The 16030-nt window shown below is 39.8% G+C and overlaps 1 protein-coding gene across 8 annotated transcripts in view; it reads right to left on the bottom strand.

The window, feature by feature from the left end:
* The window catches only part of VPS13B (vacuolar protein sorting 13 homolog B), a 904863-nt gene that overhangs the window by 103173 nt on the left and 785660 nt on the right, over positions 1 to 16030 (bottom strand). For all 8 annotated transcript variants that reach the window (XM_010385612.2, XM_030937293.1, XM_010385613.2 and 5 more), the window contains exon 40: positions 8627 to 8823. In XM_010385612.2, the coding sequence (XP_010383914.1) occupies positions 8627 to 8823 (197 nt within the window). The remainder of the gene's footprint in view (positions 1 to 8626; positions 8824 to 16030) is intronic.

Raw genomic sequence — 16030 nt, 5'->3', positions numbered from 1 at the left:
GGAGCCTAAGGACAAGCAATGTGATTTACAGTGTCCTAGGAAGAACTGTGACGGGAAACACTAAAGAAAGAAATCCTTGATTTTCAAAGAACTCACAGTCTAACTGGTGATACTCAGTACGTAGACATTTACAAAAATTACCAAACAGAACCAACCCCCAGGAATAGGCAAGCGGGAAGTGCTGCCAGAGTGGAAACACAAGAGGAACTTAATGGCATGGGTGAATCATGTGGGATTTTCAGAGGTGTGAATCTTCCATTGGGTTTTGAAAGAGGTTGTGAAACAGGCTGGTGAAAATGAAAGCTAGGAGCATTCCAACATGTTTACTGAGTTGTTTAACCTCAAAGAGTTTAGTTATGTGGGGTAAGCATTTACTGCAATGCTAGTAAATCTCCATTGCAGACAAAGAAAACAGACTTTGGAGCACTAGGTTATTGACTATGCACAAAAACGCAGCTAAGTATATTCTTAAAACATCTATAATGGGCACAGTAATCCAAGTAACTTTCTAGGAATTTGTAGAGTTAACAAAAGATTTCATTGGCAAGATAAAATTAAAACTTGTATTTATTCAGAAAGAGGAAGATATATTAGTTGTACATGTATTTTATGCATTTGAACTCTTTCCCTTATACTACTCATGTAAGTTTTTAGAAATAGGGCACAATGTTAGTCAAAATATTACTAAAAATCCAGGCAAGAGTTCTATGGGACCAGTTTTTAAAAATGGGTACACAGTCTGAGGGGTTTATCTGAAGCATTTTTCTGGCCAATTACAGTTTTTGACACTCTGATATTTTCCAAGGTTTATTTTTCTATCTCCTGAGAGTGGCAAAAATTATAATATACTGCAAAAGTTTGCTAAAACATCATGAGTATCTAATACAATCTTTACTTGTAACAAATTGGTTGATTCTTCACTTTTCCTAAATTAAATGCACAAAGCAATGGTAAGACATATTTTTAGGTATATACAGTAGCTCCTGAATCATAAAATCATACTCCAGTAAGCATTAGTGCTAGTACCACTACTCTAGTCAGCAATACTCCTTCAATCTTGAAATCCTCACTAAAATGGTTACTAGGTTAATCTGTATGCAAAAATCAAAACTTTTACTTAAAAACTGGAGTCAACAAAATCACACACTTCTTAAACACATAATGTGGTAAATGTAATTTGAATATACTTTAACTCTATTTTACATTAGCACATTTATAGTTTTTGATATTCTTAAATCACCATTATATACTATAAAAGTAGCATGTATGTGTTTATCTTTTACCTAAGGATTAAAATGATCTAAGTATAATATGACTAAATAGTCATAAATATGAGTGATGACTCTGCTAGAGACTTGCAGTAGCCACATTTGTATAATTTCCCTAATTAGGTACAACAGTGGACTTTAATCTGATTCAGATCTCAAAAGGTCAAACATCAGATGTATAATAAGCAGAAAAAGAAAAGTAAAAAAATCTCACAACTTATAGTATTTGTATTTCAATACTTCCACTTTTCCCAAAAGACTTTCAAAACAGGTCAAATTCATGGCCAATGGCAGTGTTCACAGAATTATCTGGTGCTCTTCACTTTTAACATGCTGGAAAATAGCTCCTGGAAGCAAGACCTCTCAAATAGTAATAAACACAATTCATGATTCAGTAATTTATTCAGAGGGTTATTTAAGTGTTATTTTAGAACAGTGGAAGCATTCTAGACAGTGAGAAGGATGGCAGGTGTTTTATTTATACCTTCATTTTAGCCAAAGAATTACTTACCAACTGTCCTGAGTGACCTATAGAGGGGATCAATTATTTAAACAAGGAGTGTCCAGTACATCTAGATGTAGACTGATCCTATTTTAATGGCACTGTGGGGACCCAGGCACAATCCCTAAAGATCCAGCCCTGAATGTCACTTCTGTAAGGATCCCTTTATGGTAATAAAGATTTTATAATGTAGTATAATATAGCATAGAGATTAAGACATGACTTGCTCCTCCTTGCTTCCCACCATGATTGTGAGATTAAGCAGAGAATGACCAAGGTAGGAGAACCCAGAATGAAATGTATACACTGCTATAATTTATATTGTAGTATTAGGCAAGTTATTTCACTTGGCTAAATCTCAGTATTTTTCATTTATAAAATGAGGACAGAAATTAGACCTACCTTTTTCAAATATTACATGAGTTACTGCATATAAACTACTTAGCATGATGTCTACCATTCGATTAAAAAAAATGATGAAAAAAAATCCATTCTTCTTTTTCTTGTTGGCAAGACAAGGTACCATCTGGCTACATAGGTTAATGTTAATTGATTCTCTTCAGCTTCCTAAGAGGGATCTCACAACAGCATATTGGCATTCATCTCAATGGGGCACTGTCTCTCAACGTTGGTTCACATAAATTCTCCCCTACCCACTGCATGAACACTGCTCTGTCCATCCCAGGAGAGTGCTGAATGGGTGAGAGAGGATGCAGGAGGACGTGTGTGCCTGTTGCACTGTGTTTCTTCCACTCCTTACAATGGTTGTTTTTCAAATGTCTTAACCCTAACTCAAAATAACGAGCACACTTTTATTGTAATCCAGTATACACATATAAAACAGGGGAAAAGGTTTTCTGAAAATATGACACACACTATTTTTTATTGTGATAATATATTAACATATATAGCATAAAATTTATCATTTTAACCATTTTAAAGTGTACAGTTCAGTGACATTAAGTACATTCACATTGTTGTGCAACCATCACCACCATGCATCTCTAGAACTTTTTGATTTTCCCAAGCTGAAACTCCATGTCCATTAAACCCTCACTCCCCATCCTTCCCTCCCCACAGCCCCTGGCAGCCACCACTATACTCTTTATGAATTTGACTACTCTTAGGATCTCATATAAGTAGAATCATATAATATTTGTCTTTTTCAGACTGTTTTCTATTTTATTTTATGTTATTTTAAAAATTCCAGTTATAACCAGCTATTTCATAATCCATGAATGTGCTCCAATTTGTAGTTTGAAAAATAACCTTAAATGAGTCTTCAGGTAAAACACTCCTTTAAATCTAACTTAAAAAAAAAAAAAAGGAAGAGTAATCTCCCAAGGTTCACAGAGTAGGCAACACGAAATAGAGAGCTCATAAGCACCATCATCCAAGAACTCTGAGACCTGAGCAGCACCTGAGTACTTTGGGGACGGTGTATGCAAGAAGGACTACATGGCAAAGGCCAATTCCCTGGAGGACTTCGTATACAGAGCTCAATCACCAACTAAAAGAAAATAGCAAAGGGCCTCAAAAGCAAACCTGGGGAAAAATGTAAGTATTCCTTCCAGTCAAGGAAGAGAAGACAAGAACTCAGCTTTAGCCCTAGGGAAGGGCAAAGGAAAAAATTTTCTGGATAAATCCTGGATTATACAAGTGTGTAACTAGAAACACAGGTGACAAAGCAGTTCCAAACGTCAAGATTTATGTATAAATGGCTTATAACACTAAACAAGTTACCCAAAAATCTACATACATCTAAAAGTGCAGACCCAAGTAGCCAAATGGAGAGAAACAATATCTAGAAGGCCACTGTCACTTTTTGGGAGGAGAGAGTTCAACCATCAGAGAGAAAAGAAATGATTCAGGGACTTATCCATCATTGTGCTTTCTCTGATTCCTCCACTGTCTTACATACAAGAATCAAGGCTTTGGGAAATGAAAAGGAGTTCTTCACACTCACACACTCATACACACACAGGCTGTGGATCACTGTCTCAAAGATTCCAAAATATGAGTGGACAGTGATTTCTTTAATGAGATATTAAGGGAGTAGGAAGAAAAAAAAATATATATATATATATTAAAAAGCACATCCAAAGATGGAAGCACTCCATACAACTCACCAGAGGTTTAATTTTTATCACATGAAGAAAGAGCCATACACCCTTAAGCCGTTTCTCTTTCCAAGATGCCTTCTGTCATAAGTCAGCATTTTGGGGGTAGGAATAAAAAGTCCTTATAAGCAATCTGCTCTCACATGCTTTAATATTGTGAGAAGATGACTGTGAAACATGGACAGGAAAGTACCAAAGTCTTGGCACAGATCAAGAATTTAACATTATCATCAAACAACTTATACAGAATTAACCAGATATACATATTGAGATCTGCAGTTACTATTGTGTTATATGATAAACGTCTGTAATTTGTGTGACTTTCCACAGCCAAAATAAGTATTTCTGGAATTAGCTCTTTGGGGGTGAAGGTAAGAGGGAGTAAATAAAGTAAAAAGTTCTTCTGATCCATCAGAAGACACCTGATTGATTTCAAACCCAGGGAACCTGCCAGTGTGGCCCAAGAGAGTAGGGCTCACAACTCCTTTTCCCTTTTGTTCCTCCCAGGGCTAGTCACCTGGTAAGAAGCTGCCAATTGCAAATAAGAGTGTGTGCTTGCTGGATGTCTTCTGTTTGCTCTTTTGACCCACCTTCTACCATTCCCCATCTTCTTCTTTGCCTCCAGAAGGGAGCTTTCTGGGCTGCACCAACAAGCTACTTTGTCCTCCGGCTTATCCTTGGATTCAGTCAGTGGGAGGTACCCACAAGGTGACTTAGAAGGCAGAAGGGGAGTGAGGTAAGGGTATGTATCTTCCCGGTTCCTTTGTAGCCAGATCTCTGTACATTAGCTGTGTTCCTCTACCAAACATAGCTACAAACATCAACTCTGAGTTAGAGTTTTGATAATGGCTCTATCACTTGGCTTCTTTTGGCCTAAGATTGGGACAGTTTCCCAGGGTTCCTAGCCCACACTTTTGTAGTTCATTAAACTCTCCCCAGTCACCCAGTCTGAGTAGCCATCTGTTTCCTGTCAGAACCTGACTGATAAGAGGTTTACTTAGGCTTTGGAAACAGGCAATGGGTGTGGACAAATACATACGTGATGGAAGTAAGATAAACAGCTGAAATGGATAGCATGACCAGGGCTCCAGAGGATGCATCCCTTGCCTCTAGTCCAGTGTACAGCAAATAGAAGGGGAAGGCTTTCAAAGGTCAGTACTATAAAGGTCAACATTTAATTCAAATGCTCCCTCCCAAAAACCGTAATATGATCAAGCAAACCATTAGTTAAAGATATAAGAACCTAACTAATGACTCATTTTTTATTTTTTGAGACAAGGTCTCACTTTGTCACCCAGGCTGGAGTACAGTGGTGTGATCTTGGCTCCCTGCAACCTCTGCCTCCTGGGCTCAAGCAATCCTCCCACCTTGGCCTCCTGATCAGCTGGGACTACAGGCATGCACCGTTATGCTTGGCTAATTTTTACATTTTTTTTGTGGAGACAAAAGTCTCACTAATATTGCCCAGTCTGGTCTTGAACTCCTGGGCTCAAGCCATCTTCCTACCTCAGCCTCCCAAAGTCCAGGGACTATAGATGTTAGCCACTGAGCCCAGTCAATTATTGACTCTTTTTTGTCTTCAGTCATTTGCACCGGTGGCTCCCTGTCATCCATTGAACTGGTTAGCGCATATTCATTCCTTAAAGTCTCAGTTTAGAAATCAATCTCTCAACACCAAATAGCATAATGGTGATGGAGCCAGGCCTTAAACCTAGGTCTTCCACCTTGAAAGGTGTAATAGGCTGGGTGCGGTGGCTCACGCCTGTAATCCCAGCACTTTGGGAGGCCGAGGCAGGTGGATCACGAGGTCAGGGAATCGAGACCATTTTGGCTAACACAGTGAAATTCCCGTCTGTACTAAAAAAAAATACAAAAAAATTAGCCAAGCGTGGTGGCAGGCACCTGTAATCCCAGCTACTTGGGAGGCTGAGGCAGGAGAATGGTGTGAACCTGGGAGGTGGAGCTTGCAGTAAGCCAAGATCGCGCCACTGCACTCCAGCCTGGGTGACAGAGTGAGACTTTGTCTCAAAAAAAAAAAAAAAAAAAAAAAAAGGTGGAATAGAGGTCTTCTATCTCTATTAAATGCTACCTCTATTTACATATTTAGAGTGATGCCATTACCACAGGAACATTAAAACTGCATCTCAATTATAGGCAAGAGGCTCCTCTTTTTAAATTAGGCTTCATGGGATGTATTTTTGTGACCTTTCTTTCAGTAATGTCCAATAGTCTGATGTAAATCCTTCTCAAACCACTGAGACCATCCCTTATAAGACAATCTCTAATAATAAAAGTACCAGGTTTTTGTCCAGATTTAGATTTCTCATGTGACAGAATATACTGAGGCTAACTGTAAAAGCTTTCTGTCTGCATGAAATATTGACATATTATCAAATCATTACTCTTTTCTTGCTAGAAACTGGATGAAACAAATATAATCCTTAATATTGTTTTATTATGTTGACTTTTAAACCAACTCTTCTAATTTAATTTCATTAATATCAATTTCTACCTGAAAAATGATTAATCTCAAACAATTTAAAGTGAGATCCATTGTGAAACATTAGGTAAGGTGAAAATCCCTGGTGAGGACAAAGATCTGTGATTACAATGTCAGACGCTTGGTAAAAAATTGCCTGAATTTGATTGTCTACCTAAATTTCTGTTTCCTAAAGGCTCCACATTTCTATACTGCTAAGCTTACCACGAAAGTAATTTTTATAAATGTTTCAGATTCAGAGATATTAACGTTCTCTACAATGCTTCTTTCGATGATGGAAATGCATTACTTCATAATTAGAATCAAGAAGTCATTTCTAACTTGATACTATTAATAAAACTCAGATTTAAAAAAATCAATTTAGTTATCCATAGCTCTGTTTTCTGAGATTTCCTGGTATTTCTGAGATAACCTAAACTTAGAAAAGGCAATCTTTCCTTCCATGAAATAATTCATCACAGGATGGGTGTTCTTTTTATTGCTGAACTATACGCAGGTAAAATTAAAACACTACTTCTAATATATTTTCAGTAATTCTATAATACTAACTAAACTGTTAGGAAAGTAAATATTTTTAAAGAGCCCAAATGACCTAGAACTAGAATATATGAAATATAAAACACAAAACACATTATTATCAAGCATACAAAATAATCAGTGAAAAAGACTATGAGGCTACAAACCAAAATGTAACAGAAGTTATCTCCTTGTGATTATGGGCAGTATTGTTTTATTTTCCAAATGTTCTTCAGTGAACATATATTAATAAAAATAAATATTTCCAAAGAAAAAGTATTCACAATAATTTATAATAAAAAGTAGGAACTGAAATACAAAGTGGTGTGCTATGATTATAACCTTGTAAAAGCATGTACACATACAGGCAAAAATAACGGTAACAGAGAAAAGAAAAAACATTTGATTTGCAAGGTACTGGAATGGTGGATGGTTTTTTTTTTTTCTGTTACTGTCAGAACGTTGTTTCCAGGGAAAGAAGAAGGTATTACATAAAAGGAATAAGATAACACTAAGCCAGCCCATCAGGAGAAGTGGCACGTAGGGCATCCACAGCAATGAACAGCATAGCCTCACAGTACACGTGATAGTATTTGATCCAAGAAAACTGTTCCACTGGTTGTGGTTTACTTTGTTTATTGTCTTTTATGGGGGCAAGAGCTAAGGGGCTTAGCAGGTGTGCGTAAGCTAGAAGTACTGAAGAATAGATTACTTAAGCTATTTTTCTCTACTGTAAATTAGTGGATGTGTTAAGTAGGCAAAAACTGAAATGAGGATAATCTGGTCTAGTGATTTTGTGCGTGTGTGTGACAGGGTCTCGCTTTGTCACCCAGGCTGGAGTGCAGTGGTGAGATCACGGCTCACTGCAGCCTCACCCTCTGGGGCTCAAGAGATCCCTTCCCCAACAGCTTCCCAAGTAGCTGGAACTACAGTTGTGTGCCACCACGCTCAGCTAGTTTTGTATTTTTTATAGAGGTGGGGTTTCACATTGCCCAGGCTGATCTCAAACTCATGGGCTCAAGCAGTCTACTCGCCTTGGCCTCTCAAAGTGCTGGGATTACAACTGTGAGCCACTTTGCCCAGCCAGTTCTAGGGATTCTTTATTGCCAATGAAGCTTTATAGGTGGATAAAACTTTATCTGTATAAAATCCTTTGGGTATGAGTTATTTTGGTTAGGTACACAAGTTTCTTAGTGTCTGGAGGCTTGTCGTTTTCTTTTATTTTTGAGAGAGCTGGACTTTGTCGCCCAGGGGAGGCTTGTCTTTTAAAGTTTTAAAAAACCAATTAAGATGAAAATATTTCTAAAATTTACCTTTTAGAAGGAGACAATTCATTTTTTTTTAAACATTTCTTTTAATGCCCCAGGATAATCATTACTCATATTGATTATGATGTTATTAAGCTTCTGTTGAGGTGTGTGTATGACTGTATTCCTATTTTGAAGTTTAGTTTGCTTTTTTGCATTTTTTTCTTTTTATATTTAAGGAACAGGTTCTTAGGGCTCACAGAGCTGTATTATGAGTAAAAACACAGGATTTTGAGTACACAGACTTTGAAACATCAGATTTTGTCTTTCTTTGTGGTTCTCATCTGTTGTTCAGACAGATGCAGCTGCTAGACAGCTGAGCTACAGTTAAGTGAGGGGTCACTAGATCGGAAAAGATGACTTGACCATTGTTTCCCAGTGTAATACTATCATCTCATCTTTCACTGAATTACCTTTGGTCATCAGCTCCATTCTGACTGCTGTTCAAGACAATTCTCCAAAGATCTGAAGATACTAATGTCTTCTGGTCATTCACAAGATTGACATCCGGCAACTGCAGTTCACAAACTTTGCTTTCAGACAGACTAAATTCTCTAAATGCAACAAAAACCTTCTGGAGTTCATCCCAGTATTCCAAGCTACAAGGAACCTATGTTAAAATAAAAAAAAATTTAGAAATTGCAAATAGAAACTATGCTTTTATATTTGTTGAAATTCATATTAAACCTTTATAAAAGTTATAGCATTAAGACCTTTAGAGGAGAATAAGGTTATAAAAGACAGTAGTTTAGGATTTCTTTTCATATTATTATATATTCATCCTGTTTATTTTTAAAGAACAATTCAAGAATAATACATAAAAACAGCCAAAATTTTAAAAGTAATAACGGAGAACAAATTCTGCAAGGTGTTAAATGTATTATAAACCCATAATAAGTAAAAGATAAGGCTAGTGTAGTAACATACAAATAGATTAAAAGAATACAATAGCAGAGAAAGGGCTAAGTACAGACAAAATCTTACTATGTAGTGAAGGTGCCAGCCAGGCACAGTGGCTCGTGCCTGTAATCCCAGCACTTTGGGAGGCTGAGGCAGGCAGATCACCTGAAGTCAGGAGTTTGAGACCAGCCTGGCCAACATGGTGAAACCCCGTCTCTACTAAAAATACAAAAATTAGTTGGCTGGGCGTGGTGGCATGCACCTGTAATCCCAGCTACTGGCGGAAGCTGAGGCAGAGGAATTACTTGAACCCAGGAGGCAGAGGTTGAAGTGATCAGCGGTCACACCAGTGACTGCACTCCAGCCTGGGCAATAGAGCAAGACTGTGTCTCAAAAAAAAAAAAAAAAAAAAAAAAAAGGTAACGAAGGTGCCACATCAAATAAGTAGGAGAAAGATGGAAAATGAAGTTTGCAAGAACTGACTAGTCACGTGGTAAAACCAAGGGGGTCCCTACATCATTCTTTACACAAAAGTAAACTCCAAAATGATAAAATTGCTGAAGGCTAAGAAGTGAAAGTGTAAGAGTGTAAGAGAAAAAAACATGCTAATATTTCAAAAATGTTATAATAGGGTAGACTTTTGTACGTATGGCATGAAACCCATGACAAAATCAAAATTAAAACAGTAAACTGGGATAAGACAGGTAACATTCGATGACAGGTGAAGGAATATTCATTCTGATGGGAGACAGCTCTTACAAATCAATGAGAAAATAATACATAATCACAGAGAAAAGACAATTTTACAAGTTCCTCAACTGTGCCAAAGATCTACTGCAAGCAGAACATCCCCCTGGCCGCGCTTCTGCATCATGCCTGTGGGACTTGGGAACAAGGGGAACCAATGAAAATATGGTGCTCATGCTGCTTGCCATGCCACAAGCAACAGAGTTCTTTGCTTCTGACCAGCAGTCTTACTCCTTTTGCCAGCACCCATGAAACACTAACAAGATAACTTACTAGCTTGCACTGGGTAAAATCCCAGACCCTCACAGCAATTAGATCATAGAAGAAAAAATATAACCAGCCAGTAAACACAAAAAGATAAAAAGATACTCAACTTCACCAATACGCAAAGAGATTCAAATTAAAACAATAATGTAGTATTTTATTTACTAACCTTTCAGTTGAAGAAGACTGACAGGTCTAAGTACCGTACAAGCATGAGAAAAAACAACTTTTTTTTTTTTTTTTTTGAGAGAGAGTTTTGCTTTTTCACCCAGGCTGGAGTGAAGTGGCATGATCTCGGCTCACTGCAACCTCCACCCCCTGGGTTCAAGCAATTCTTCTACCTCAGCCTCCTGAGTAGCTGGGATTACAGGCAGGGTGCCATTACGCCTGGCTAATTTTTGTATTTTTAGTAGAGAAGGGGTTTCACCATGTTGGCCAGGCTGGTCTCGAACTCCTGACCTCAGGTGATCCACCTGCTTCAACCTCCCAAAGTGCTAGGATTACAACCATGAGCCACCACGCCCAGCCAAAACTTTTTTTTCCCCTAGGAAGTACGCTTCTAAGAATTTGTTTTACAGAGATTCCAAAGCAAGGAGTGTGTGCACACATATATACGTATATACATGCGTGTGTATGTACTCCAGTACTGTGTTTATTAACAAGAAAAGGTGAAACAAGTCGAATATCTGTCAATAGATTGGTTACATGTAACATGTAACCAAATACTCCAAAGCAAGGAGTGTATGCACACATATATACGTACATACATGCGTGTGTATGTAGTTCAGTACTGTGTTTATTAATAAGAAAAGGTGAAACAAGTCGAATATCTGTCAATAGATTGGTTACATGTAACATGCAGATCTATAGAATGTATTTCTACACAACTGTTAAAACGAATAAAGAATATCTCTATGCCAGGCATGGTGGCTCATGCCTGTAATCCCAGCACTTTTGGGAGGCCAAGGTGGTGGATCACCTGAGGTCAGGAGTTCGAGACCAGCCTGATCAACAAGGTGAGGAACCCTGTCTCTACTAAAAATACAAAAATTAGCTGAGTGTGGTGGCGGGTGCCTGTAGTCCCAGCTACTCAGGAGGCTGAGATAGGAGAATTGCTTAAACCCAGGAGGTGGAGGTTGCTGTGAGCCAAGATTGTGCCACTGCACTCCAGCCTGGGCAAAAAAAAAAAAAAGAATATCTCTGTGTATTAACACAAAAGACATCTAGGACACATTAAAGTATTTTGTTTAGGATAAGAACATGTGGGTTAATTCTATTTGTCTTGAAAAATAAAAGAGTGGCTCAGATGTGTTTCCTTTTTTGGAAGCATTCCCTAATTACCATCCTCAGAACTGATCACTGCCTCTCTGTGTCATGTCTATACCTAGTACACTAACATAGGACTCACTATATTTTGTAATTACTTATTTATATGTTTGTCTCCTTTAGCAAACTCTAAGATCCTTGAGGGCAGAAATGGCACATGATTTAAAAAAATATTCCTAGCACCTAACACACTTTTGAGGACATAATGGGATCTCAAAAAAGCTTCTTTAATGAATAGATTGCTCCTTAACCTTTGTTTCCTAAGTAAGTAATTCTCAATCTTTTAACAGGAATAAATGTTGAAATAAACATTACCTCCACCTACAATCAAGTTTCTTTTCTTTAAACAGTGACTTGAGCATCCATATATGATGAGATGCTGGAAGGAAGAGGGGAGAACAAAATGGATATGCAGAAGAGGGCAAATGTCATGAAATAGAAGCACACGCTCTGGTTAGTGCTAAGTGACATATCCATGGCATTATACTTTTAGCCACCATTTCTTGAAATTTTCTTTTTTCTTCTTTTCCATGACATAATTTTCTCTAACTTATTTTTTCTGGGTTATTGTTCCTATATTTTCCCTCAGCCTGAAATACCTCTATACCCCTTACTTTCTCACTGTCTCATGTTTAAATCCTTCACATCAATCAATAACCAAATCAACCACCACCTATCTCAGCCTTTCCACCTCCCGCGATGGAAAAATCCTTTCCCTTTTCTGAACACAAATAATTTTTTAAAATGGAAATGTCTTTTACAGTGCTAATCACTGTATACTTCATGTTATAGTTATTTCTGTACATGACATCTTCTCTGGTGGACACATTCCTTGAGGGAATGATTTCCATTTGGCTAAGCTTTGAATTTTCACAGCACCTGGGAAAGTGAATACAGCAAATGTTCAAAAAGAGTTGCTGAATAAATGAATGAATAATTCATGAATGAATGAATGAATGTACACATACTGGGTGGTTCAAACCATCTCTGGCACATGAAAGATTCTCCACAAAGAAGTATAGAAGTTGAAAGCATGAACTTTGGATCAGATCTATTGGGATTCAAATCCTAGTTTCATTAACTTTTTCTTGGGAAAATTAATTTTTCTTTTTCTTTCCTGAGACAAGGTCTCACTCTGTTGCCCAAGCTGGGGTGAAGTGGCGTGATCACAGCTCACTGAAGCCTTGACCTCCCTGGCCCAAGCAATCCTCCCACTTCAGTCTCCCGAGTAGCTGGGACCACAGGCATGTGTCACCATGCCTGACTAATTTTTGTATTTTTTTGTAGAGACAGGGTCTCCCTGTGTTGCCCAGGCTAGTTTAGAACTCCTGGGCTCAAGCAATCCTCCTACTTTGTCCTCCCAAAGTGCTGGGATACTCGGTGTGACCCACTGTGCCAGTCCCAAATTAATTTTTCTAACACAAGTTCCCGTATATGTAAAAAGGGGATGAGAATATAGCTATCCTCATGAATTTTCGTAAAGATTAAATGAGACAAAGCATTTTATTTAATACCACATGGTAAGATCTTAAGAAATGTTAGCCAGGAGGGGCGGAGCAAGATGGCCAAATAGGAACAGCTCCAGTCTCCAACTCCCAGCGCGAGAGACACAGAAGACCGGTGATTTCTGCATTTTCAACTGAGGTACTGGGGTCATCTCACTAGGGAGTGCCGGACAATCGGTGCTGGTCAGCTGCTGCAGCCTGACCAGCGAGAGCTGAAGCAGGGCGAGGCATCACCTCACCTGGGAAGCGCAAGGGGGAAGGGAATCCCTTTTCCTAGCCAGGGGAACTGAGACACACAACACCTGGAAAATTGGGTAACTCCCACCCCAATACTGCACTTTAAGCAAACGGGCACACCAGGAGAATATATCCCATACCTGGCCGGAAGGGTCCCACGCCCACGGAGCCTCCCTCATTGCTAACACAGCAGTTTGCGGCGATCTAACCGCAAGGCAGCAGCAAGGCTGGGAGAGGGGTGCCCGCCATTGTTGAGCCTTAAGTAGGTAAACAAAGCCGCTGGGAAGCTCAAACTGGGTGGAGCTCACAGCAGCTCAAGGAAACCTGCCTGTCTCTGTAGACTCCACCTCTGGGGACAGGGCACAGTTAACAACAACAACAACAAAAGCAGCAGAAACCTTTGCAGATGCAAACGACTCTGTCTGACAGCTTAGAAGAGAGCAGTGGATCTCCCAACACAGAGGTTGAGATCTGAGAAGGGACAGACTGCCTGCTCAAGTGGGTCCCTGACCCCTGAGTAGCCTAACTGGGAGACATCCCCCACTAGGGGCAGTCTGACACCCCACACCTCACAGGGTGGAGTACACCCCTGAGAGGAAGCTTCCAAAGTAAGAATCAGACAGGTACACTCGCTGTTCAGCAATATTCTATCTTCTGCAACCTCTGCTGCTGATACCCAGGCAAACAGGGTCTGGAGTGGACCTCAAGCAATCTCCAACAGACCTACAGCTGAGGGTCCTGACTGTTAGAAGGAAAACTATCAAACAGGAAGGACACCTATACCAAAACCCCATCAGTACATCACCATCATCAAAGACCAGAGGCAGATAAAACCACAAAGATGGGGAAAAAGCAGGGCAGAAAAGCTGGAAATTCAAAAAATAAGAGTGCATCTCCCCCTGCAAAGGAGCGCAGCCCATCGCCAGCAACGGATCAAAGCTGGTCAGAGAATGACTTTGACGAGATGAGAGAAGAAGGCTTCAGTCCATCAAACTTCTCAGAGCTAAAGGAGGAATTACGTACCCAGCGCAAAGAAACTAAAAATCTTGAAAAAAGAGTGGAAGAATTGACAGCTAGACTAATTAATGCAGAGAAGGTCATAAACGAAATGAGAGATGAAAACCATGACACGAGAAATACGTGACAAATGCACAAGCTTCAGTAACCGACTCAATCAACTGGAAGAAAGAGTATCAGCGATTGAGGATCAAATGAATGAAATGAAGCGAGAAGAGAAACCAAAAGAAAAAAGAAGAAAAAGAAATGAACAAAGCCCGCAAGAAGTATGGGATTATGTAAAAAGACCAAATCTACGTCTAATTGGGGTGCCTGAAAGTGAGGGGGAAAATGGAACCAACTTGGAAAACACTCTTCAGGATATCATCCAGGAGAACTTCCCCAACCTAGTAGGGCAGGCCAACATTCAAATTCAGGAAATACAGAGAACGCCACAAAGATACTCCTCCAGAAGAGCAACTCCAAGACACATAATTGCCAGATTCACCAAAGTTGAAATGAAGGAAAGAATCTTAAGGGCAGCCAGATAGAAAGGTCGGGTTACCCACAAAGGGAAGCCCATCAGACTAACAGCAGATCTCTAGGCAGAAACTCTACAAGCCAGAAGAGAGTCGGGGCCAATATTCAACATTCTTTTTTTTTTTTTTTTTTTTTTTATTTTTTTTTTTTGAGGCGGAGTCTCGCTCTGTCGCCCGGACTGGAGTGCAGTGGCCAGATCTCAGCTCACTGCAAGCTCCGCCTCCCGGGTTTACGCCATTCTCCTGCCTCAGCCTCCCGAGTAGCTGGGACCACAGGCGCCCGCCACCTCGCCCGGCTAGTTTTTGTATTTTTAGTAGAGACGGGGTTTCACCGTGTTAGCCAGGATGGTCTCGATCTCCTGACCTCGTGATCCGCCCGTCTCGGCCTCCCAAAGTGCTGGGATTACAGGCTTGAGCCACCGCGCCCGGCCAATATTCAACATTCTTTTTTTTTTTTTTTTTTTTTTTTTTTTTTTTTTTTTTTTTTTGAGGCAGAGTCTCGCTCTGTCGCCCAGGCTGGAGTGCAGTGGCCGGATCTCAGCTCACTGCAAGCTCCGCCTCCCGGGTTTACGCCATTCTCTTGCCTCAGCCTCCCGAGTAGCTGGGACTACAGGCGCCCGCCACTTCGCCCGGCTAGTTTTTGTATTTTTAGTAGAGACGGGGTTTCACCGTGTTAGCCAGGATGGTCTCGATCTCCTGACCTCGTGATCCGCCCGTCTCGGCCTCCCAAAGTGCTGGGATTACAGGCTTGAGCCACCGCGCCCGGCCTCAACATTCTTAAAGAAAAGAATTTTCAACCCAGAATTTCATATCCAGCCAAACTAAGTTTCATAAGTGAAGGAGAAATAAAATCCTTTACAGATAAGCAAATGCTTAGAGATTTTGTCACCACCAGGCCTGCCTTACAAGGGACCCTGAAGGAAGCCCTAAACATGGAAAGGAACAACCGGTACCAGCCATTGCAAAAACATGCCAAAATGTAAAGACCATCGAGGCTAGGAAGAAACTGCATCAACTAACGAACAAAATAACCAGTTAATATCATAATGGCTGGATCAAGGTCACACATAACAATATTAACCTTAAATGTTAATGGACTAAATGCTCCAATTAAAAGACACAGACTGGCAAACTGGATAAAGAGTCAAGACCCATCAGTCTGCTGTATTCAGGAGACCCACCTCACATGCAGAGACATACATAGGCTCAAAATAAAGGGATGGAGGAAGATCTACCAAGCAAATGGAGAACAAAAAAAAAGCAGGGGTTGCAATCCCAGTCTCTGATAAAACAGACTTTAAAC

This window comes from Rhinopithecus roxellana, chromosome 9, assembly GCF_007565055.1.
Source record: "Rhinopithecus roxellana isolate Shanxi Qingling chromosome 9, ASM756505v1, whole genome shotgun sequence".
NCBI lineage: Eukaryota > Metazoa > Chordata > Mammalia > Primates > Cercopithecidae > Rhinopithecus > Rhinopithecus roxellana.
The sequence above is the reverse complement of the archived record's forward strand: the minus strand, read 5'-3'. Positions and strand labels throughout refer to the sequence as shown.